Source organism: Mytilus galloprovincialis, chromosome 12, assembly GCF_965363235.1.
Source record: "Mytilus galloprovincialis chromosome 12, xbMytGall1.hap1.1, whole genome shotgun sequence".
Taxonomy (NCBI): Eukaryota; Metazoa; Mollusca; class Bivalvia; order Mytilida; family Mytilidae; genus Mytilus; species Mytilus galloprovincialis.
In genome coordinates, this window is record NC_134849.1 from 29,008,663 (window position 1) to 29,034,346 (window position 25,684).

Sequence of the window (25,684 nt, forward strand, 5' to 3'; positions counted from 1 at the left end):
TGGACCATTATGGGGGCATTACAACATTTTCTAGAGGGAATTGAAACTCTTTATAAGAAGGTTGTATTTATTTATAACATCAATGACAAAAATATCATAAACACATGCAAAACGTTTGAAAACAAATAAATTAGTCTAATTCGCTTTTAAAATCAATAATTTTTTTTAACAGAACAATGTAGTTCTTGTTATAACATTTTTGTGACAAGTTTCGTCTTCTTGTAAATCTGGTCTCCCATCTTCACCCACATCGGAAGTTTTAACGTTAGGCCCTCCCAGTCTTCTGGGTTATCTTTACAGGAAAACAAATGTAGCTAAAAAAACAAATTTTAAATATATCTATACATCATGAAAAGGCAATTAAAACGTCTTTTAAAATAAACAAATAATAACAACACTTATAAGAGAGAGGGCAGGTTATGAAATCGATCAATGTGTCAAATGTGTAAAACCAGTCTATTGCACTTTTTTTCGGTTTTTCGTGGAAAACTTTTATTCGGAAAATTCAACGAATTTTAAGATCAATAATTACAAATGTGTAGACATTTCACGAAAAGCATATAGTACATTAGCATTATACAATTTTTGGCTTCTCTTTACTAAATGGGTCATTTACTTAAGGATTAGTATTTACGAATAGTTTAAGGTTAGATAAAATATATATGGTACATGGTAAGGTAAATGCTTATGGCTAGTGTAAAATTTGTTCTTAAGGGTTTGGACCCCAAATATAGCGCAAGAAAGGCATAGTTAAAGTCCCGAAATTTCCATATTTTTTTTAGTTTAATTGATAGTTTTTCAAATGTTGAAACTTGAACAAGTGTACTTCGAATCATTTGAATTTGAAAGACAGGCAGAATGACTGTGTTATAGTTATAAGATTAAATCAGTAGTAGTACCGATACTAGTCAAATGTAAATAATGTAAACATACAAAATAGTCCAAAGGTTTCTTATATACTATTCGTTAGGTATACGTCTGAACAACAGGTTTTTTGGGTAAACTTATTGAAACACATACCCGTCTTTCACCAAGTACTTTGAAAATTTCAATTTCGATCTGTCCGTTACTGCGTTGTTCTAGAATTGAAGCTGCCTCGTCTCGCCAATATTCCAAAAATTGTTCGTATGGTATACCTGTCAATCATACGCCGAAATAAACAATTGCACCATGATAAAAGTATAACATTGTAACGTGCCTTTTTAATTCGGATTTATATCGCAAATATTATCATGATTATAATCTAACAATATATATATATATATATTATTATTAGTTACATGGTGTGTTAGTGACCTAATACGATATATATAGGGTCAGTAAAATCCATAGGGGATGAGAGCGAACCTCGAATCCAATATAGAATTCACAGAAACCATATATATCGTAATTTATGTCATTATCACACCGTGTAACGAATTTATCTTACCGACTTTCTTCCCATGTGGTATTTTGACAAGCGGCCTATGAAAGTGTTCAAGTCTTAAACACTTAGTATTAAGATCCTACTTCCATATGTCTATACAGAATATAAATGCCAACAAAAGCAACTTTTTACCTTTAAATTTGTTTTATGAATTAATTTCAATCGTTCATTACATGTATTTTAATTACTTCGTCTGTTGAATCCTTTCAGATTTCTTTTTTTGTTTTGAAAGGGAAGTAACCCCGTTATGCCAAAAAAAAAAACTTGTTTTAATTATGTTTTATGAACTTAGTTTAACCTTTCACCAATTTCTTCGACTGTTGAATCCTTTTAGATTTTGCCTCAACACGGTGTTGTTTTTATGTAAGATTGTGGAATCATTTTTGTTTTAAAGGGAAGTAACTCCTTACTTAAAACCCATATGGTAACTAACCATGTATGGTTGTTAACCCTATATGTTTTAGATCATTTTAGAACAACCTATATCAAATATACATAGTCACCACGTGTAGTCCTTAAACCAATCATATCTCTATAAATCTATAGGAGATAATGTAATAATTAATACGGAAAGTCAAACGGTTACAGAGGACAAATGACGATTGTTTTTTTTTTTATTATAGAAAGAGAGGTCAAATGAAACTAATCTTAATATCGAGTAAAACAGTTACTGAGGGCATACAATGTATACCATACGCTATAGATACAGTGGAGATCACTTCTAACCTCTCATTAGAACTGTCAGAATAATCTGTCATAGAACTGTTCTAAATTGTCATAGAACAGTTTTAACATAAGTAGAACTATCAGAACCAGTTCTAGGTAGAACTGACCACATCATATCTAGGTAGAACTGGCAGGTAGAACTGTCCAACTCAGTTCTTACCGTAGAACTGTCAACAAAGCTGTCTAAAACTCTAGCCGTGGAACTGACCAAACCTGTCAGGATTGTAAAACAGTTTTAAATGAAATATACGTATATCTAAGACGAATACTAGTAGTTCTTAAAACTGTTCAATGAAAAGAACTGACTAAATCAATTCTAGCCGTAGAACTAACCAAATCAGTTAAAATCTTAGAACTGTTCTAGTCGTAGAACTCATCTGGCCGTAGAACTGTTATATAGTAGTAAAACTGATCAAAGATTAGGTAGAACTGTATCAAACTGTTCTAGGGTAGAACTGTCAGGACCAGTTCTAGTTAGAACTATCTAAATCAGTTCTAGGCTAGAACTGTTCTAGCTAGAACTGTCTTAAAGGTGTCAGGATGACAGTTCTACATACTGTCACAGAACATATTTGATGACAGGTTAAAAGTGATCTCCACTGTACGTTAATTTTACTTTACCATGATGTTCTAGTGTAGCTTCAAACCAAGTGACATATTTTCCTGTCAATTTCCTTGGAGCTGGTCCTGTAAACTTTTCATCAACGCCTAAAAGCTTGGTCCATCTTTCATAACTGGTTAGAGGTGTGCATGTCACGGTAAAGGGACCAGAAGCCATTAAGTTTGAAGTAACCGTATCCAAAACTGTAGCATCTTCTACTTCAAGAACTATATAAAAAAAAAGTGCGTGCACACACACACATACTCAAATACGGAATAGCTATCACGTAATGAATTGGAATGTTTAAAAAAAAAGGGAATAAAACATACAATAGTATTTTAATTATTTGATGATGTTTACAAGGGTTTACTATTATAATAAAGTGCAATAATGTATAGATGTACATGCATAACGCGGATGCGCTTCCTACTTAAAATGTGAGCATCTTCACCGCTTCTAAAAAGATCCATTTAATTCGTATGATTACATTCTCGTCTGCATTCATTGAGTTTCGGGTTAAATTAAGAGTTTGCTTATTTTTCTCTTAGACTGTATTGTTTATACGTCTACGTTTTCACTGGGAATATGTGTGCAGTCAAGGATGTTGCATGTTTTACAGAAATTAAATATGATTTGATAGCGGCAATTCAAAACAGAATAGTATGAAATTAGAGAGGTAAAACTAAATACTTACTCGCAACAATTTTGGCTTCTCCAATAACCTGAAAATATGTTGTTTTTTTTAATTTTTGTAATATTCAAGTTGTAAGCAATTATGTGAGGATTTGGAATTGGTTGTCCTTTATTTCTATATTCTTTCGTTTTTGTGCCTTTCGTTTTTTATTCTTTATAATTTTTTACCATTTTTTTTATTTGTATATTTAAACACTTTATCATTCTCCATTCTTAATTTTTTTGTCCATTTTTTTGTATTCTCAGATATATCGAAGTGTAGAACAGATTAAAAACGAAAATACTGACTTGAGTGCTCGATCCAATGTCTCACAGACCAATAGACGAACAGACGGACGGAATAGAGAGGTTTACTCATATTTCCAGTTGATGATGCAGTTAACAATAACATAAATACATTGTCAACTAAATGTTCACAATAAACAACACGTAAAAACTGTGGAATTACTTGGAAAGGTTGGCCCAATCCCATTTATTGTTTGTACCAAGTCAGGAAAATGAGAATTGTTATTTTAAAGTTCGTTTCTGTTTGTGTTGCATTGTCGTTTGGTTTTTTGTTGCACTTTAGTGTTTCTTTTGTATCGTAACGTTGTTTTCCTCTTTTATTTGATGTGTTTCCCTCAGTTTTAGTTTGTTACCCGGATTGGTTTTTACTCAATCGATGTATGACTTTCGAACAGCCGTACACTACTGCTGCCTTCAAATGCTGTTTCATTATATCTTGTTTTCCATTTTTATTTCTTTTTCATTTTTTTTTTATTTTTTTAAAGTTTTTTTGGTGTGTTAGTTTGTTTGTTTGTTAAAGTTTTTGTTGTTGTACATATTTAGGTTTTTTTTTATTAATTTTTTTGGGGGGAGAGATCATTCGTTTTGTTGTCCCCGTAGTATCCTGTTTTTTTTTTTTTTTTTTTTTGCTCATCTTGAATATATTAACCGATATATGTCTTTAAGGTAAACACCTGCGTTGAATGATGAAAAAGACATATGTATCTGAGTATCATTTCGCTCACTACTGTTTTCTTCTTTGATTAATGTAATGACTCTGTTCTCGACTTCATGGTTCTAAAGTTATAACAATACCTCTTTGGAAAAACAATGTCAAACAAACGTCTTATATTAAAAATTGCATAACAGTAGTTTACCCTGAATTTAAATATTGCGTATTTTCCGATGCAACCGTTAGCCAGTGGTATGAGTGTTTCAACAGTTGTTCCAGGTTTATGTTTTATTTCAATTGACATGAAAAACTGCATGAGTCCAGACATGACAACCTAGAAAAAAAAATGTCAGACTATTTATATCTATTGTTATATTTTTCTGTTATAAATGAGAGTCATTTCGATAGACACACATAAGACATTTTATTTCGCTTATCAATAAAGCCCCCTAACAAAATGAAGTATGAACATATTCACTTTAGAACATGGTAATAAAATTAGCAATGCTAGTATAATTATCTAATGAATTCTAATGTGTGACAGGCGGTACAAATTAAAGTAACGCGATTAAGCTTTCTTGTCAATTGGGAGTTTTTATACAAGCAAAAGTGTTTTTTTTTGGGGTTTTTTTTTTATTATTTTCACTGCCTCAAACATCGTTTCAGGTTCCAGTGCCGTATTGATATCCGTCCTTGCCCTACCAACTAAAAACGTTGCACTACATATATAATGGAACATAGCGATAATAAACTTCTGCAATGAAGATTGCAACCCCAACATGTATCCTCCTAATTGCTCATTACCATGCAAAATTGTGTATTCAAATTTAGACTTAAAACGCTTTCTAATAAAAAAAAAGATCATCTTGTTACATTTTTGTACGGTTCTCTCAATCTTTTTATACAGTGCGTGTCGCCGTGTCACGTGACCCATAAAAAATCGAGGAGCAAGTGATAAGAACTTATTCTTATAAGATTGCGGTTTCCTAAATAGTTGGTCGTCATTAGCATGGATGAAATATTTGCCACTGGAGGTTATCAAAACAACGACTAACCAATTATAAGGGTTTCTCAGTTCAATGATGAAACTATATACAAAGTTTAAAATTTACTCCAAAAGCGACGAGACGATTTTCTGTCATTACGTTTGTTTTGTATCGTTTGTTTTGTATCGTGTGTATATATCAAGACATTGATTTCGTCATTCTTAACATAGGAGGTTCTTGAAAGTATCACATTTAGAATCAAAATAAATTACAGAAGAGGTTCTAGCTCCACGTCTGGTAGCATCACTTATAACAGAGGACAAAAAGACATCCTTACGATCAAGAGAATATTTATTTTATACATGTACACGCACTGTGTTCGAATTAAATCATTGCTTGATATTGACATAATAAAACAAAGGTCAGCGTTTTCTCTGTGTTAAGTAACGTGTACAAGGAGTACAGTACATAATCTCTTATATGATATGCTATCAAAATGTTAGGCCATGGTAATCATTCTACATCTTTTGTTCATCATCTCGCACAGTTTTTGTACCGACATTTTTAAGATGAAAATAGAATGATGTTAATACTATATGTTTTGTTTTATTATCTTTTATCTGAAGAAAATAGTGAAAAATTAGTTTTGTGCTATCAAGGAGTAACCAGTTTAAACTCATTTAGGATTGAATAGACAACATTTTAATGGTGTACAACATGTATTTTCCAATCGTTTATTAGATCAAACTTTAATTCCACTCTGTTGAGAAAAATAAATTAAAGTTTTGGTGTAATTAACAAAAATTGTTGACCAAGTTTGTGGTTTTCTTTTTAACAAGAAAACACACAATCATAAACAACAATAGTCTTGGCCTTATAAATTTGTTTACATGTAAAACATGGCTAACTTCAGAGACAAAGTTGTTCTAGTAACAGGTAGGGATATATCTTATGTACTATAAGTTTTACTTATATTGAGAACCCGGGATTGAGACACTCATTTTCTTTAGTTTTTGTATAACCCGTGATAACTATTAATTTGTTGTATAATTTATAATGCATATATGTGTGTATTTCTTACATTTCAATAGACTTCTAAATTTTGTACTTACTGACTGGTCGAAAGACGTCCTTGACGATAATGATTACCTTGTTATAAAATTTCAAGGACACATAAATTCAACATCACGCGGGAAATTTAATTCTAGTTTTATTAGTAACAAAATGTTCTCATATATCTTTATATTGAAAACAGAAATACAATGAACTATTGATTGATTTCGTTATTTTTTTAGTCATTTGTTTATTAATCTGATATTGTGTAATGCCTGATTGCTAGTATATACATGTAGGTATGAACAGGAGCAACACTACGGGTGTTACTAGCAGAACAGGAAATGTTGACATGTTCTGAGAACCTTAAATGACCCTCTGACTTTGCAGTTCGCGTTGCTAAATAATTAGTTAATGTGTAGAGTATACTTTGATATGTAGTTTGTCTTTTTTACATCTTCTTTTGACTATGTTACTGTCTGTCTATCTTCGTTTAAACTGCCATGTAATTTTTGTTGACCCCCCCCCTTTTGCCATAAAAGTATTCCGCGTGAATTTTGACACCATTTGGTGATTGTTTTTTAAAACAAAAATGCCCTTCTGAAATTATTGTTGTTTTGTAACATGCGTCCAGGGGAAAGAGGGTGTGGGTCGGAACCTACTTTTATTCGATATTTTTTTCTTACTATTTTGTGACCATTTCATGGTGTTCCCATATTTGGAACACTCATTTTTTAAACGTTGAGATTATTTTTATGTTGATCTTTCAGGAGCAAGTTCTGGCATAGGAGAAGCCACCGCTATTAAGTTAGCAGAACATGGTGCAACATTATTTTTAGTGGCTCTTGAAGAGGACAAATTACAAAATGTACAGCAAAAATGTATGGAAAAGGGTTTAATGAAAGAAAAAGTAAGCTCTTTGGATTTTGATAGATAAAAGAAGAATGATGTGATATGAGTGCCAATTAAACAACTCTCATTGAAAGTCATAATTTGTAAAAGTAAACCATTAGGGAACAATAATTTAAATTAAAAGAGCGGTTCGGGTGTACTTTTTTGTTCTGATTCCCAATTTGATGAAAAGTAAATATTCTGGTCAAGCAGATTACAAAATAAAATATGCTGAATCTTTATTTTTCCTATACGTTATAGTGTAAGATATTGAAAAAAATGATTTGTTTGATTGCATTGAGAACCCCCTCACCCAATTGAAATAAAATGATTGATCCTTTATGTGTAAAAGTGCGGCCTTAATTCAACATGGATGTCTTGGTGATTATAATTTTGCGCTTATTTATCAAGATCATTATTACAATTTTATGCTCAATCTTGTTTTATAGTGTTTCATACACTTATTTCACCGTCCAATGCTGTCTTTGCAGTATGCTTTAATGGTGTGTGTGGGTTTTTTTTTCTTGTATGATACGGCCGGTGATCGAGCCTTCTTTTGCCCCCGCACTCGAGGCCAGCACGCTTCGACAAGGTTAAATTTTCTGTAATTGATTAATTTTATAAGGTAATCGACTGACCTTGTTAAACTGTGTACTAGTATTTAAGAAGCTGCGAATAAAACAATTACGTAGGACCATTTAATGATCTGAGGTGTGGGGTGTGCAGGAAGGTTTTAAAAATGAATAAGATGTGATGAATTGGTTTTCTTTTACAAATCGTGTCTTGCATGGAGAGTTGTCTCATAGGCACTCATACATGTCATACCAAATCTTCTTAATATATCTATTTCATTACACTCGAAATCGGATTTCTCAAATATCCTGTATTTCAGTTGAAACCATTTTCAATATATTTTTCTGTTAATATAATATGAAAACATTTCGATAGACAAGTAATGTTAATCTCTTATGAGATTTGTATAAGTACATGTATCTCTGTATAAAATCCTACGTAAACTATGTTTTACGGCATGCGACATACCAATTCATTAATCTAACTTATTTTTTTCTTGTCAACTGTGCCAGGAAAAATCATTGACATAACTAAAACTATGTATGGCCAGACGGGCCCTTACCCAAGAATAAAATTAAAGCAGAGAATTACAAATAATCATTATAATTACACAATTTTACATTGGTATGTTGAGTTAACAAAAAACTTGTTTACGGAGCCATTGCATGCATGATTCCGAAGTATATGTACACATATCCAATTTTAATTGACCAGTGTAAGAAATTATAGCAGACATGTCTGAATTGGTCCATATATATATTATATATATATGTGTGTGACACATTCTCACTGTTACATGAACCGAGTTATCCATGTGCGACAGTGACCTAATTTCAAACATAAATAAACATTTTAGTTCTATTTCCTCTTTAAGACTATATAAAGAAAAACATTTATTTCATTAAGGTTTCTCACAAATGTAGGAAAATGATTTAGTGCACAGATTGTCATTCCATCCACCTGTTTCAACAAAAAACAATTGGACACAATCTTCGATGCCCCTTTCAATATTTGGTTCTTTTGGGCCCTAACAACTGTAGTTGAGGGACGCTTGATCTAACTCCCACTTCCAAGATCAATTTTTCTGAATGTCGTTTGCACCTATCCATGGATAATACAACTTCAGTTCTAAAAAATAACGTTACAACTATATAATTTGCATTCCGTCATTATGATAACAAAAATACTGCTGAACATCACAAAAGTATGGTGGCCAGATGCGGCCATTTCGCCTTTTTGCGTTTTCGTGTTTTCTTCCTTCACTTTGCAAACGCGAAATCGGAAAATCGGGACATCGAGAAATCGAGAAAGCGAAATCGAGAAATTGAGAAATCGGGAAATCGGGAAATCGAGAAATAGGGAAATCGAGAAATAGGGAAATCGGGAAATCGAGAAATCGAGAAAGCAAAAACGCGAAAACACGAAAGCGAAAACGTGAAAACGCGAAATGAATTTCTCTTTTTCGCGTTTTTGCTTTCTCGATTTCCCGATTTCCCAATTTCTCGATTTCTCGATTTCTCGATTTCCCGATTTCTCGATTCTCTATTACTCGATTTCGCTTTCTCGATTTCTCGATTTTCCGATTACCCGATTTCTCGATTTCTCGATTTCTCGATTTCGCTTTCTCGATTTCCCGATTTCCCGATTTCCCGATTTCTCGATTTCGCGTGAAAGTGAAAGGAGAAAACGCGAAAACGCAAAAAGGCGAAATGGCCGCATCCGACCACCATGCAAAAGAGGTATTTGATAAATAATGTCAATGAACTGTAAATAGAGATCATCTCTTGATTTGCGTTACAGCAAAATGAATTGAGTGTGTACGTACATACGTAGGTAATAAAAGATAAAATCTGTGTAAAGCTTTCCTGAACCATGCATGCTTTCATTATAAGGTTTGGTAAACTTCCCTCCTTTCAGAGTAAAATAGTCCTATAGGTAGATAGATTGGTTATCTATCGGATTAGTCTACAGTAGTTCTTCCCTCGCCGGGTATATTGAGAAACTACCTCTTTACATCGGGGGCAAACACCAACAGGGTATCAGTGTTTGCGTCATACAAACTATAAATACAATAAATACAGTGTACATAAATAAAAACATCACTATCATTAAAAATGTCAATATATTCGTAAAACTATTTCTTTTGAAGTCCAACATTTGGTAATTAAAAATTCTAAAAGTGAATGAAAGAAACCTTAAAAGTACGTTGCGATATCCTGAACATTTTTAAAAAGGTTACATATATAAACACAGACTTTTTCTAAAAATACATGCATATTCACATAAACTTGACACAATTTTAAACTTTCATACATTTAAAGAATTTCAGACATTAGAATGCAACAATTCATTGCGAGCTTTAATGATTGTGGTCAAATATTGTTTTCCCATTTCATCAACCATGTCAACCTTTTTTCCGATATCATCACCGAACAAAAAGCTATGTCGCCGATAATAAATTGGAGTTTATTAAAGCGAGGCAACTCTGAGAAAAACACGCCGGTTCCAGCATTAAGAAGGAAATCGTGCAAATCAGAAAAGAAACTAACAATATATGCTTGACATTCTAACAAAACATGTAAGACGGATTCTTCAGTACAACACGTTTCACATGCATTACTATCTTTCAATTTCATGCGGAATAAAACAGCATTCAATGGAAGACTATTCGTTCTAGCCTGAAATTTAAGACGAGAGGCCCAAAAATCATGTATGTTTGATAACTACGATTGTCGTGTTTGTGTGACATAAAATGAACGGTAATCACCTAGGCTTCGCTTTCCTAGAATTTTAGACTTCAGCTTATTACAAGCATCAATACCAAAAAACTTATTAAATGTTTTTATATTAACGTTTCCATGTACAATGTATATAATGGTACAGTCAAGTGGACTGGAATATGCCATTTATATAATTAAAATATTTATTTTTCGATAACTTAAGTTCGGTAAAAATCATTTTGCAATATCTTGTACAAGGTAGAGAGTCTAACCTAGCAAAATATGAGATCCTTTGACGGTCTATAATTTTTTTAAAGATTCCCCCCCCCCCCTAACTCCGATAACACAGAGCATTTTGGAAAGTTCGTTTTAGAGTTTATTATATTTTTTTAGACTTGGTACTGCCAGTTGTCTAGCATTTCGGTTCTGGACTTTGACGTTGGGTACCATACACCACAAGCATGAGCAATGGATGGACGTATAACCGAAATCCACAGAGCTGAGCCAAAATTAAACCGATTAAAATCGCCGTGTTCTCCTAAGACGCGATTAATATAGTTTCTTTTCAAAGTTTTCCTTTAGGTATTTCTCGATATATGATGATTAAATTTTAACGTTCTTGAGAAATAAACTCCCAAGTATTTATATTCGTTTACTTCATCAATTAAAACATCCCCTAGAAACCATTTTTTGTTTGCGTTAAGTCTTTTCCCTACCACTAAAACTTTTGATTTTATGGCATTAGATTCCATTTAGAAACAAATTCACTGGCAATATTTAATAGGGTTTGCAATTCTTCTTCAGTTTTCCCTAGTAAAACAATATCATCTTCGAAGAGTATGCTACTTATAACTTCAGTCGCTACATTAATACCGAGATTCTTTTCTTTTAATATTGAGACAAGTTCAGACATTAGAATAGAAAATAGTGTAGGAGATGATATACATCCTTGTTTTAGGCCAAATTCTTGATCAAACTAGTCTGAGTCGTAATTTCCAAAAATGACCTTGTTACTTACATTTTTATAAAGGGAACTTTGTTTTAAAAGTTCATCTAACTCTTTGTGCCAAAAACTTCTATAATTCCGGACAGAAGAATATAATCAATTGCTGACCTTTGATTATTAAGTACCCTTGTGTAGTGTCCACTACAAGAAGTAAGGGTATTTGCAATAATTAGCTGAGAGGCTTCAATACATTGACTTAAACGGCGGTCATTGTATGAAGTGGACAGTCTCATTTTAATTTGCTCTGTAAATTCACATCTGTTAATGCATCGCCCATTGAAATCGCCAGTGATGACAACGTCATAGCCTAATGAATTTTGGTTTGAGACATCTTCAAGAAATTGAAACATTATTTCATCCGTTTTTTGGTTTATTTATACCATCATTTGGAAAATAAACTACACCTACAGCCGTTTTCAGTCCATTGACTCATCGAGAATCGGGTAATTTTCATGTAAGCATATTCCTATACCCCCTTTGTCTTTGGCATTTTTCCTACACTTACCAACCCAATTATAAGACTTATCAAATTTGAAGGGCGTTCATCATTTTTAAGGAAGATCATTATTTTTAAGGAAGATGTCTCAACCAAATTAAAAATTGAAATATTATTATTTAGTAAATGTTTGTTTAAACATATGTATCTTTGATGTCATACCGCGAATATTAAGATAATCTATAACGGTTTTGGGTTTTTTCCCTATCTACTTTTTCTTACTTCGTTTATGTTTTTTTCGCGTACACGACGTCGCATCAGTAAAACCCGTTTTCTCAGAGTTTCCTATCTTTACGGCACTCTCTTCATGGCCTTCAACCTAATGTTGACAATGTTTGGCCCTGTGGCCTTATTCATAACAATTATTACATTGTACATATTTTCCATGTCTACATATATATATATATATACAGAGGCGGTATGATTAAATTCACCGCAGTACCAACACGAATTTTGATAGTCATTTTCTGATTGCATTGTCTTAGGCCAACTAAAATTAATTAGTAGATTTTCATCCAAATTTTTGAAAAAAATGGGGCGGGCGGGAGGATTTTATTTTTTATTTCTTATAAAACCCTCTTGTGACGTGTTCTTCATATACCCAAGTGTAATAATAAGCTTCTATCATGTATATACATGTATTTATAAGGAATCGTACATAATTTTTCAAATCTTAAATAAAAATCTAGTGTTGACAACCACTCACGGTTCTACATGTAATTGCTGCTTTAGCAACCTATTTTTAGTAAACGGCATAAACATACGAGAAATGCTCTCTTCAGTTAGACTTCCTTCACCAAATTTATGTTTTTTTTGTCTCCATAAAATGGAACAAATATGCATTGGTATGCAACACAAGAATTATGAGTACAGAATAAAATGAAGACTCAAACAGTTTTGAAAATAATAGGGTTGGTGCTTTTATGATTCTTCTTATAGATGCAAATATAATTAATATGTAAAACATGAACTAAACAAAAAAAAAGAAGTTGTTTAATGACTCTATTGAGGGTATTGGGACAGAAGGTGTTTGCTTTTTGTCAACAAAAAAACAATAGCCATGGGTAAATCTAAGTGTATGTTTGCCGACTTTTTGAACTCAATATACTGTCATAAATCTAACAAGTTCGTGCTTGTGTCAATTGGTTTAATCCAGTTATATTTGTACCAATGTGTTCCACGATTCTTGCTCTTTGGATATAATTCATAGTAAAAAATTCCTGACACAAAGTCATTTTATCAATAAAATAATCAACGGTTCTAATCACAGAAATGTGTGTCATGCCGCAATTTGCGTTCTTGGACACTTGAATCCCGAGTATTTCATGCCCTTCTCGTAACCAATCTCTATTCTCGGTAGATGATTTGTCATCAAAGTCTTTAAGAGCTGCAGAATCATTTTAAATTACTCGGAAGAAATACGAAAACCGAAATTTGAAACAGGAAGTTTTGAATGAAACGAAATGTTTGACGTTTACCGGAAACGGAAATGAACAAAATTCGGAAATCGTAATTTTTCAAAAATAAAAAAAATCGGGGCGGGGCGATTTCAGAGGGGCGGGCGGGGATGAAAATCTATCAATTAATTTTAATTGGCCTTATAGCGGGACGAAGTGTCATTACTCCTGCGAAAGTCGTTTCTCATATACGCTTTGTTATATGTACGATTTCTGTCATCGCTTCTGTTGGAAGAATTGTATGATCTGTTGTTTGTTTTGTATTTTTTTGTTTGTTCTCATTGTTGAAGACCATATGGCTGCTTAGAATTGCTTACACCCCCTAAATTTGAACTTTGGTGGATAGTTGTCTCCAGCGTATAGTGCTTCCATTATGGTTATGGTGACAGATTTCTGATGAATATGTTTTATCATGCAAACAAAAACTGTGTTTTAAGTTTATTCATCAAAGTCTCCTTTGAATTAAACTTTTGTTTATACCACTAACCTGTATTTAACTGATGCAAACGATATACCAATTAGCACAAATGTTAAGCACCGGGTTTTCTTTTTTTTTTTTTTTTATTGTTTTCTTTTTTTTTGTATCTTCAGCCATCGTGGATTGTAAAATGTATTAAAAATCTGTCTCGATCTGTATTGACATATGTTAATTTTGAGATCGGAACGCAACTTATTTGTCATTTCATATATTTTTTTTCATATCTGACTATGAACTATGGGCTATGCTCATTTTTGAAGGCCATACAGTGACCTATAACGGGTACTTTCTGTGTCATATATTCTCTTGTGGAGAGTTGCCTCATTTGCAATTAGACAACATCTTCTTGTTATAATATATTATGTTTACTTTTATCTTCTTAGGTAGCATATTGCAGTGGTGACTTATCTCAATCTGCCTTCAGGGAAGACATTGTAAAGAACCTGATACAGAAATTCGGAAGATTGGATATACTGGTTTGTTTTATATCATTCAATTATATATGTTTTGCCCCATTATAAAAAAAAACACCTACGAGACAACAACCCACGAAAATATTTTCTTTCGTATGACAAAGGGAATAAAGAGAGGCGAAATATACAAGAGACATCCAAACTCATAAATTGAAATTAAGATGACAACGCAATGATAAAAAGAGAAAGAAAAACAACTGTATACCAATCACAGCATAGAAATCTAAACACTGAGCACCACGAACTCCACTACTGAACCCGGAATGATTTCGAGTGCTCTGGTAGGGTAAGCAGATCATGCTCGACATGTTGCACCCGTATAACAATATTGGAAGTGATACCATGAAAAGTTTTGTAAGCATAAGATATTCTACATAGGTTATCCTGTTGTCATCAATGTACAGATTGAGAGAATACGATATAGAACTTGGACATATCGTTTAGCCGTGACCCCTAACAGGAGTCGGTTTCCCCAAAATCTTGCGATTAAGATTGATCCTAAGTTATTAACAATTCAGTATACTTACAACTTAGTCATAGGTTGCTTTTTGTGAATCCGACTCCTGTACTGTGATAAATTGTTGTTTTTTTTCTCTTTCTCACCGTAGATTTTTCTTACGTCTGACTACCTATTTTGATTCGTAGTTTTTACGTTATGTCGGCTAACATATTTGACCTTGTTCGTTGCATAGATGCAAAACGTTCACATGCGTAATCTCTTTTTGTATATGCATATAGCCATGTTTTCTTTTGTTTATAATTCACGAAACATATATTAAATGACATACGATAAGGAAATAAAGCTTAGATGTAGTGCTGTCATTTGTCACAACTCGGCTGATTCCGTATACGTAGAAGGAGAGTATCGGATTCACCCGAGGATTGCCGATTGCTAGCGATGTCATTCGTCATAACTCGGTCGATTCCGTAGAAGGAGAGTATCGGATTCACCCGAGGATTGCCGATTGCTAGCGATGTCATTCGTCATAACTCGGTCGATTCCGTAGAAGGAGAGTATCGGATTCACCCGAGGATTGCCGACTGCTAGCGCTGTCATTTGTCACAACTCGGCTGATTACGTAGAAGGAGAGTATTCACCCGAGGATTGCCGATTGCTACCGCCGTAGTAGCAACAGGACTAAACGTTTGTTTCACTAAAATACAGTCATGTATAATGAGAGATTAATCATTTCGTGGACTTAAATATTTATGTATATGTAAATTGCAGGCTGATATTGCAGGCTATGTTAGTCTTACTAATGTAAGTGAAACTAAAGAAGAGGATTACGACAAATTTGTCGATGTGAACCAGAAGGCAAAATTTTTCTTGGCACAACTTTGCCTGCCTTATATCAAAGAAACAAAAGGTTTGTTGGTATGAGGGGAAACAATACGGGAAACCATATATGTAACTGAATTATAACTTTTAGAAAAGATTTAAAGGGTCGGTTAAGTTGCGAGTTTGGTAATTATCTAGGGAGTGGGAAGCAGAGAATTTAATAAATTAAATTTTACTAATGGAAAACAAAGAATCAGAATTATATATGTAAGGAAGCTACAATTTGATTTTTAAGCGGGGAAGCAGGACGAGTCACTTTGTCTAAAAAAGGTCGACAATTTTTGTAAAAAAAAAGTCACAGTGAATATGTGAGCAGTTGAATAGACTATTTAAATTTGAGAATGGAAATTGGGAATGTGTCAAAGACACAACAACCGAACCAAAAAGCAGAAAACAGCAGAAGGATGCCAATGGGTATTCAATACAGCGAGAAAATCCTGAACCTGGAGGCGTGCTTCAGCTGGCCCCTACGCAAAATGTGTACTAGTTCAGTGCTAATGGACATCATACTAAACTCCGAGATATCTGTGATTGTTTTTTTATACAAATAGAAATTAGAAACCGCGGCGCATGAATGTAAACATATTTTAAGCTATTAACATTTTAATCTAGGTAATATAATCTACATGTCCAGCAAGAGATCCACGATACCTGTAAGTATATGACTATTAAAGATTAATTAAAGAATCTTAATGACTTACCAAAGATGAAATTGATTTCCTATGGTGGCCGGTTAAGGCCATTTTGCGTTTTCATATTCTATAGGGGTAAACGCGAAGTCGAGAACGTGAAAACACGAAGTAGAAAATGCAAGAAAGCAAAAACTATTTCGCGATTTCGACTTCGCGGTTTCGTGTTTTCGACCTATAGAACAAGAACATGAAGAAAGGCGAAAACGCAAAACGCGAAATGGCTTTAACCGGCCACCATGCTATCCTGTTCATTCACACAGTGTGTTAATTAACAGCAATTCAACATGTCAAAACATTCACATGTTAATATGCTTTCTTCAAAAATAGACAAATGACAGAATTTGTTTTCTTTTTAAATGAAACAAAAAGCGCAAACATTTTTTTTGTGCTATTAATGAAATTATTTTATTTCAAAATTTAACTCAATAATGTATGGGGCAAATCTTGATTCAAAATATTTTTTTCATCATCTGCTTGACCAGAAAAAATATGTTCATCAAATTGGGGATCAGAATATTTTTTAAGGAAAAAAACATAAAAACCGTTAAAATACTAGTCTAAGAATAATTAAACTGACAATCAAATAATTTATGATAATTTATTTTTAAAGTTTGATTTTCTACATGTTATTCTACATTTTACTTAAATGATATAATAATTTTAGGTAATTAAGTTATTTATCATATACTTAGACTAAATAACATATGATTTTTACTGTATGATAATATCATTAAATTAACGTTAATTCCATATTTTTCGAATTGGCGCTTAGCGGGCTGATATGAAATTTATATATTGTGTAAAAAAATAAAAAAAAAACAAACAAACAAATTATTAAATAAATGCATTCATTATAAGTTTCAAACATAATTTAGAAAGTTACTTTGAAAAGGTTGACTTTTCAAACAGTGTTCATTATGTATATTGTTATGTGTTTTTTTTTTTTTTTGGTTTGTCGAGTCGTCCATATTAAAAATGTTTTCTCCTCTGTTGAGGCATATTGCAGAAAGATTTGATATCGAATGTACTAAATTTGGGTCCGACGTCCGTGAACTTTTCAATCTTTGAACTTCTATTTGGGAACCACGTAAAAGGATCAATATATGAATCTGTTATTTTACTCCATTGTTGAAGCATATGATAAAAAGAACATTACATGTCATTTTTCCATATCGCATGTATTATCAGCCCTCGGTCAATATCAGCCCTCGAGCCAACCTAGAACTGATAATACATGCGATATGAAAAATGCCATGTAATAGTCTGATAACATTGCATGTTTTGTAATTTACATGTGTTTCCATTTTTTTAAATCATAAGCATCTTTTTAGAAAAAGTCATAATGTATATGCAGTTGTTTGACTACCATCGAACAGATTTGCACATGCTTGCATGGGAAGTTAATTGTAACGTTATTTGTACCAGTAAAACAAAAGCTTTCATAAATGTTTAAAATTATAGAATGGTCATATCAAAGCGAATGAGGAATGCATTATGTGTTTCAACCCTTAATAACTACCTCATTTGTTACCTTTATAAATAAGTTATTACTTTATCATATGGTACAAAAATCATTCAAAAAATCAATTCGTGTTGGCCCCAGATAACTTTTGATATGTATATATCATTGAAAAAGCTTCAAATTATCAAAAATATTTTTTTTTTAGCATTCAAATTGAAATATCTTTTTCAACTCATCGGTGACCTATATTTTTATTATAATTTACAAATAAGCTGTACTTAAACTGAACTAATGTAAAATTTGATTGATTTCTGTAATTAAGTTCTTTTTTTATTTCGATTTTACCTCTATTCATCCTACTAGTTCAACAAAAAAAGTGCCTTAATAAAAATGTATGCTTCTTTCGGAGGCAGATTGTGAGCGTTAATAGACGGTGACCCCATTTTTTTATTTTATTTTTCTATTAAGTGTAAGATAAAGTTCATTTATAGAAAACTATAGCAAAATCATATATTAAAAAAAGAAGACCCGAGAGCCCCCTTTATAATCACCAAAGTAAAAGCTGAATATTAATGACCAACAATGTACCTCTTTTTAAAGAGATCACTAAAAACTAAAATACATGGTAAAAACATAGACAAGAAAGACCTATAAATAGGTATACATAAATACCAAAGTAAAAGTTAAAATGTAATGACCAAACAAGTACCTTTGTTAAAGAGATAACTTAAAACCAAAATTCATGTGAAAAAAACATAGACTAGAAAGACCTATAAATAGGTATGAATAATTAAAAAGTAAAAGTTAAATATTTATGACCAACACCGTACCTCTTTTCAAAGAGATAAATAAAAACCCAAAATACATGTTAAAAATATAGACTAGAAAGACCTGCAAATAGGTATAAATAAATACAAAAGTAAATATTAAATATTTATGACAAACAACGTACCACTTTTCAAAAGAGATCACTAAAAACCAAAATAAATAGTAACAACATATAGACTAGAGAGACCTATAAATAGATGTAAATAAATACCAAAGTAAAAGTAAAATAGTAAACAACCAACAACAGGCCTCTTTTTAAAGAGATCACGAGAAACCAAAATACATGGTTAAACAATCATAGACTAGAAATACCCATAAATAGGTATAAAAAAAGTACCATGTACCATGACGTGTACTCTTAAATAGTAATATATATATATATATATATTTGTAATGTAAATTATGTAAAATTGTTATGTAAATAAAAAAATATGTTTGTTGCTTTTCAGCGAGCTGATATAGTAGTTTACTGCATGGCAAAAGCAGCAATTGATATGCTAACAAAATGTCTAGCGAAGGGTAAAGGATCTTTTTTCTGTTTCTTTGTTAATTAAAATAAACGGGATTTGCCAGTATCATCAACCAATCGAATCCATTATAAAATGTTTAAAATTGACTGTTATTGATTTAAGTGACTATTAAGATTTTAATAAAAAAAATTTGTGATTGCACAGTGCTAGAAATAATGTTTTTATCTTGTTTATGCATCTGTTTATTTTCTAATCCAACATTTATCCAAATAAGTGTTGCACCAGTCTTTCAGATATATTCCTTCCTGTTTGTGTATGTCCTCAAACCGAAGTATTGGTCCCTTCATACTTTTTTCTTTTGTTATTTTGTTCTTTTATCAATAATTCTATCAATTTATAAAAAGAAAGCTTGTTACATGTAATTTGTAAAAGATTAACAAACATCCTTAATTTGCAATCCTTTTTTGTGGATTGTAACACCCTCTTTTCTATCAAAAACACTGCAACTTGGCAATACTTAAAGCACTATTCGAATGTTGAAAGCACTATTTAAATGTTGAAAGCACTACATAAAATAAATGATCTTATAAGGAAAAACATATAACAGGCTTAATTTTGTCGATGCTGTCATTTCTGTTTGGGGTTTTTATCAAGTTTTTGAAAATATCTAGTTTTGATCGATTATCAAATAAATATTTCAGAATTCATTGTTTACATATTGTCGATGCTCCATATATATATATTTAAATGTAGACTCTCATAAATATCTTTCAGAATTAGGAGCTCACGGTGTAAGAGTGAATGCTATCAAGTAAGTTCTAATTACCTGTTGATATAGTACCTAGAACGTTCTTACCATGTAAAGCTTTCTTGATTTCTAATTACAGTCGGTTCCTTAAGGAGGCATGGGCTGTCAAATTCGTGTTCGCCAATTTGACTTAAATTATCATAGTTCATGTATTTGGAAATGAGTATGGCGTTCATTATCACTGAACTAGTATATATTTGTTTAGGGGCCAGTTGAAGGACGCCTCCGGGTGCGGGAATTTCTCGCTACATTGAAAACCTGTTGGTGACCTTCTGCTGTTGTTTTTTTCTATGGTCGGGTTGTTGTCTCTTTGGCACATTCCCCATTTCCATTCTCAATTTTATTACATATCCACATCGCTCATAAACTGTAAAAATTGTTTAACTCATCCACATAATGAATGCGCATGAGAAGATGAAAAAAACTCCACTCCCATATTGCACAAGTTACTATACTAGTATACATTTTTAAGGTAGACAACGAGGAAATATATTCGAAATTTGATTGAATATAATAACTAGTGTTGTCAAATCGTACACTTTTGCCTAACCGGTTACTCGGATAATCGTCTGACCGATTAACCGGTTAACCGGTAGTTTGAGTTGGTGCTTGCAAGCCTGATCAATTGTACCCTACACGTAGATAAAAGATGTGGTATAAGTGTCAATTTGACAACCTTTTATCCAAGTCATAAATTTACGCTTTTAGAATTGAAGTTTGTCCTCTGGCATTATCAGGCTTGTCTGTGAGGATTCCTGGCGAAGTTTTACTTTTAATAATCAATTTCACCGTATCAACTATAGCGTTTAAACTTTGTACCAACTTCAGATTGAAAAATAAAATCAAAAAACTTCTTGATCTCGTAGAATTGAATATGTCTGAAACTGATTATTCTTTCCTTTTCACTTGTTGTCTCCGAAAATGATGTGGAGTGTTTCATTTTGAGTGATTAATTCATTATAAAAAAGAAGATGTGGTATGATTGCCAATAAGACAATTCTCCACAAAAAATCAAAATCACACAGAAATTAACAACTATAGGTCACCGTACGGACTGTTTCTTTACTTTGTTTGCATGTTACTCGTACTATCACGTATACATTGAGTACATTAACATTGGTTTGCATTTCACAATTTGAGTTAGCATTTTGTTTAAAGTAAGACTAAGCCTTGCACGACGGAGGTTGCACATTCAGATGTAGGTTTACACAATATTAGATCAGAAACGAAATAATGAAGTAAATCGTAAAATTTAATCGCAATACTGATTTAGAGTTACTGCTAAAAAAGCATGTATACTAATTATGTTTCTTTAAAATCCTGCCCGGAGCTGATAGACAAGTTCTAATTAATGTTTATAGGATTAACAATAGCAATCAATTCACTGGACAACTGATCTGTCAAATTAATTACCACGACGACATTTTTAAAATAAAACTTTTTAATGATTTCAATACAAATTTATATAAAAATTGAAAAAAAGTCCGGTTAACTGGTAAGGGTTTTTGGTATTCGGTATTCGGTCGTTCGACCGGTTAACCGGTTAACCGTTGACAACACTAATAATAACAATAATAAAATTACTGATATAAATAGCAAATATCAATGTCTGTTATTCTATTCAAAGGTTTTGTTTCTTTTCTTGTATATGTTTTCATATATTTGAAATTACACTATTTGAATATAAAATACATGTATTTATCAATCGGTATTAGCTAGTTTATCGTACATGTTTTACTTAATTGTATTATATTATCAAATTGTAGTCCTGGCTTCATTGATGATACCAATATTCTTCGTAATAGTGGTATGAAGGCAACAGATGAAGACCAAAAGAAGGTTGTGTATATAAAAAAGATAACGTCGGATGATTGGCAAATGACACATAAATTAACAGCGATAGGTCACCAACGGCCTTCAACAATAAGCAAAGCCCATACCACATAGTCAGCTATAATAGGCCCAGAAATCACAATTGAAAAACAATTCAAACGAGAAAACTAAGGGTCTAACTAATGTACATAACAAAAAACAAATAGCACAGGCAACAAACGACAATGCACATAGTGGTCCCTCCATATATTGTTAATAGAGTCGACTGTATTGGCTGGACTAGTGAGTATAACCAAGATGACTGGGTTTAAGTAAAGATAAAACAATCAGGGGCGGACTTTTATTTCACTACCAATCCATATGGTGAAAAACTGAAAATACAAATATAAATACAATTTTACAATGTGTTCAATGATAATTAAAGTCCATTAAAATACGGATATAAAACAGTTTGTAGATATATAAAGCTGTTAATGTTCTTTATAATGATAAATAGATGAATATTCTTGCACACGTCGGGTTCTGTCTTGAATTTAAATGTGTTATCGCAGATACGAACAGTTTGAACGGTAAAATGTTCATAGTTTCTTTATAACAGAGGAAAATATATTAAAACAGTTCATCGCTAATGTAAAGACATGATTTGTAATGTTTTAAATGTAACTCACGCTCTGGTTAGGTAGCACTCCACAGTTAGGTGTGTAGTTTCGCATTTTGGCCCCTGTGGATTATTCAAATATGGGAGCTAGTGTGCAATAAAATTCATTTTTGGATAGCTGAGTATTAAAATAGCCTTTGTATTGGGTTTATTTAAACATCAAGATTATGTAATGTATGTAATATAGGCTGTTTTCTGTATGACAGTCCGTATATGCATGTCCCTACCATACATTGGTCCGGCAATTATTGTAATGTTTTTTCCAACTTTTTATCGCACGAACTTTGTGATTGGATTTTACGAAAAAATGAGGCGAAAGACACCCATTTTTTATTTGATCATTAGGAAGATTTATGAAAACGGTTTCTAAAAAGGTATCACTCAAAGGCATTGAAATTCTAGTTTGATCCAAATTTTGGGGGAATATGTGACATGTCCACCCCCCACCCCTTTTTGCAATATTTTATGGTAAATAAATGCAGAATGTTGCCATGGATACACATAAAAGGAATGAATTTTCACTCTTTTAACTTTTGAAAATCAAATCTATGGAATATACTGATTACATACATATGCACATGTACAACACAAACAGTTAGGTTAATGTATTAGAAATCCAAGAATAGGAGATGATAAAACATTTTATGGCTCATTTTTTTTTTTTATTTTCTAACTGTGGAGTGCTACCTTATGGCACATCAGAAAGCACAGAAATGCACTTTTTAAGATAAAATTTAGCCCAAATCTTTAGTCTTTAATGTTTTTGTTTTAGTTCTGAAGGTAAAAAATCTGCTAGGAATGCAATTTATTTTTATTTTATTGTTTACTGTCCTTAGCAACCAAATATACACATTTTGGCACTTAGACATGTTGCGGTCTTAAATTTGTACTCCATTAGCTTCGCCATTGTAACCAAAGATTGCGCTTTATATGATATCCTCAGAAAGTATCGCTTCATATTTTTGAATGCGAATAAGTCAAATAAACATTTTTAGTAGGATTTTATATTATAATTTGGCATTAATTAGATTTAATGATGCCAGTACTGCTAGAAATTTATACCCTGCTTGAGAGCTTCTTAACCAAGGTTAGGTATGCTATTTATAGCAAAATTGACCTATAAGTGCTTTCAAATACCTAAAAATTGTACAATTTGTCCTCTTTTAAGGTAATTTTATGATTTTAAATAAGATAATTGGAAAAGTTTTAGAAATTTACCCCAAAAATGAGACAGACTTGAAGTTTTTCACTATGATCCAGCATTCATTTTTAAATCCCTTTTTGTCGCGTTTCAACATCAACTGCTAACCTTCATAAAATCTTTATTACTGAACCAATTTTAAAAACTAAGGTATCATTTTCATCGTAACAGCTATTAGAACACAGAAAAAATAATAAAAATTGAGGCAGGAGGGGGGAATTTTCACCTTAAGGTAGCACTCCACAGTTAGGTGTGTAGTTTCGCATTTTGGCCACTGTGGATTTTTCAAATATGGGAGCTAGTGTGCAATAAAATTCATTTTTGGATAGCTGAGTATTAAAATAGCCTTTGTATTGGGTTTATTTAAACATCAAGATTATGTAATGTATGTAATATAGGCTGTTTTCTGTATGACAGTCCGTATATGCATGTCCCTACCATACATTGGTCCGGCAATTATTGTAATGTTTTTTCCAACTTTTTATCGCACGAACTTTGTGATTGGATTTTACGAAAAAATGAGGCGAAAGACACCCATTTTTTATTTGATCATTAGGAAGATTTATGAAAACAGTTTCTTAAAAGGTATCACTCAAAGGCATTGAAATTCTAGTTTGATCCAAATTTTGGGGGAATATGTGACATGTCCACCCCCCCCCCCCCTTTTTTGCAATATTTTATGGTAAATAAATGCAGAATGTTGCCATGGATACACATAAAAGGAATGAATTTTCACTCTTTTAACTTTTGAAAATCAAATCTATGGAATATACTGATTACATACATATGCACATGTACAACACAAACAGTTAGGTTAATGTATTAGAAATCCAGGAATAGGAGATGATAAAACATTTTATGGCTCATTTTTTATTTTATTTTCTAACTGTGGAGTGCTACCTTAGCCACGAATTTTTCCTTTGGACAACGTGTCCGATGAATGTTCCTTGTAGTTGTGCACACGACTCGCTGAGCAGTTTTCGTCACTCAGAAGAGAAGGGAAAGTAACACGGATTCCTACACTTTCCTGTATAAAACTCCTAAAACTGGCGCACATAAAGCGATGTACTCAATGAAACGTTAATAATATAAAATGATGATCACATGAAGAATAAATGATGAATGAGTTCCAGAATATCGACATTGGTGTCGCTATCACTGTATTTTACTATTAAAATAGATGTGATTCCTTGTACAGGTTTTAAATGACGTAGTTATTTTTCGTTTTGTTTTATTAGTCCGACAACGATAGCATTGGTTTTTTGGGTTTTGCATATGTTGGCCTCACGTTTCTCAGGGGTGACATTAGTTGTCTAAATGCAAATCTGGTGCCAGAAACATTGGTATTATTACCATTAAAATGTTTATTGCAATACCCTCTGAAAAAAATTAACTAAACAAATTTTCGATGTCTGGTCTAGATTTGGTCGAGATACTTTAAAACAAATAGTTTAAATTTTAGCTTTTCAAATATTACCACTCCAGTGTACCCGAAGCAAATTATTTCGGAAATTAACGTCAACTAATTTAGACATCTTTGCATCTTGTACTTCTATGTCTTAAATTACTTTTTTTCTTCTTTATAGTATGCAGACTTATCAGCACAATAAACTCACCTTAAAAGGGCGGGAAAACCAGCAGATGTTGTCTCCCTCTTGCTCTTCTTGGCGTCAGATGAAGCATCGTATATTACCGGAAGTATCAATTATGTCGATGGTGGCTATCATTTATATCCTTGACCAGTATTAACTATATTCGAAACAATTGAGACTTCAGACTTCCAGTGTAATTAACAGTGAAAATATATTTTCAATTTGTATAATGGTATTCTCCTGATAAAAAAGATGCATCATTTTTTAATAAAGTTTGGAATGGGT

At 32.4% G+C, this 25,684-nt stretch overlaps 2 protein-coding genes across 2 annotated transcripts; one reads left to right on the forward strand and one right to left on the reverse strand.

Annotated features, from left to right (window-relative positions):
- Positions 1-49: 49 nt before the first annotated feature.
- LOC143055360 (uncharacterized) lies at positions 50-6,522 on the reverse strand. The gene is made up of 6 exons (XM_076228496.1): positions 6,482-6,522; positions 4,589-4,717; positions 3,448-3,475; positions 2,774-2,980; positions 1,021-1,136; positions 50-314 (listed from the first exon to the last, which is right to left on the reverse strand). The coding sequence occupies exons 2-6, from the start codon at positions 4,709-4,711 to the stop codon at positions 189-191; spliced, it is 600 nt and encodes a 199-aa protein (XP_076084611.1). The 5' UTR covers positions 4,712-4,717; positions 6,482-6,522; the 3' UTR covers positions 50-188.
- Positions 6,216-25,684, forward strand: LOC143055358 (putative oxidoreductase SERP2049). Its single transcript, XM_076228495.1, has 9 exons — positions 6,216-6,305; positions 7,193-7,332; positions 14,427-14,519; positions 15,745-15,883; positions 16,468-16,508; positions 19,287-19,356; positions 20,082-20,118; positions 21,882-21,954; positions 25,394-25,684. The coding sequence occupies exons 1-9, from the start codon at positions 6,269-6,271 to the stop codon at positions 25,415-25,417; spliced, it is 654 nt and encodes a 217-aa protein (XP_076084610.1). The 5' UTR covers positions 6,216-6,268; the 3' UTR covers positions 25,418-25,684.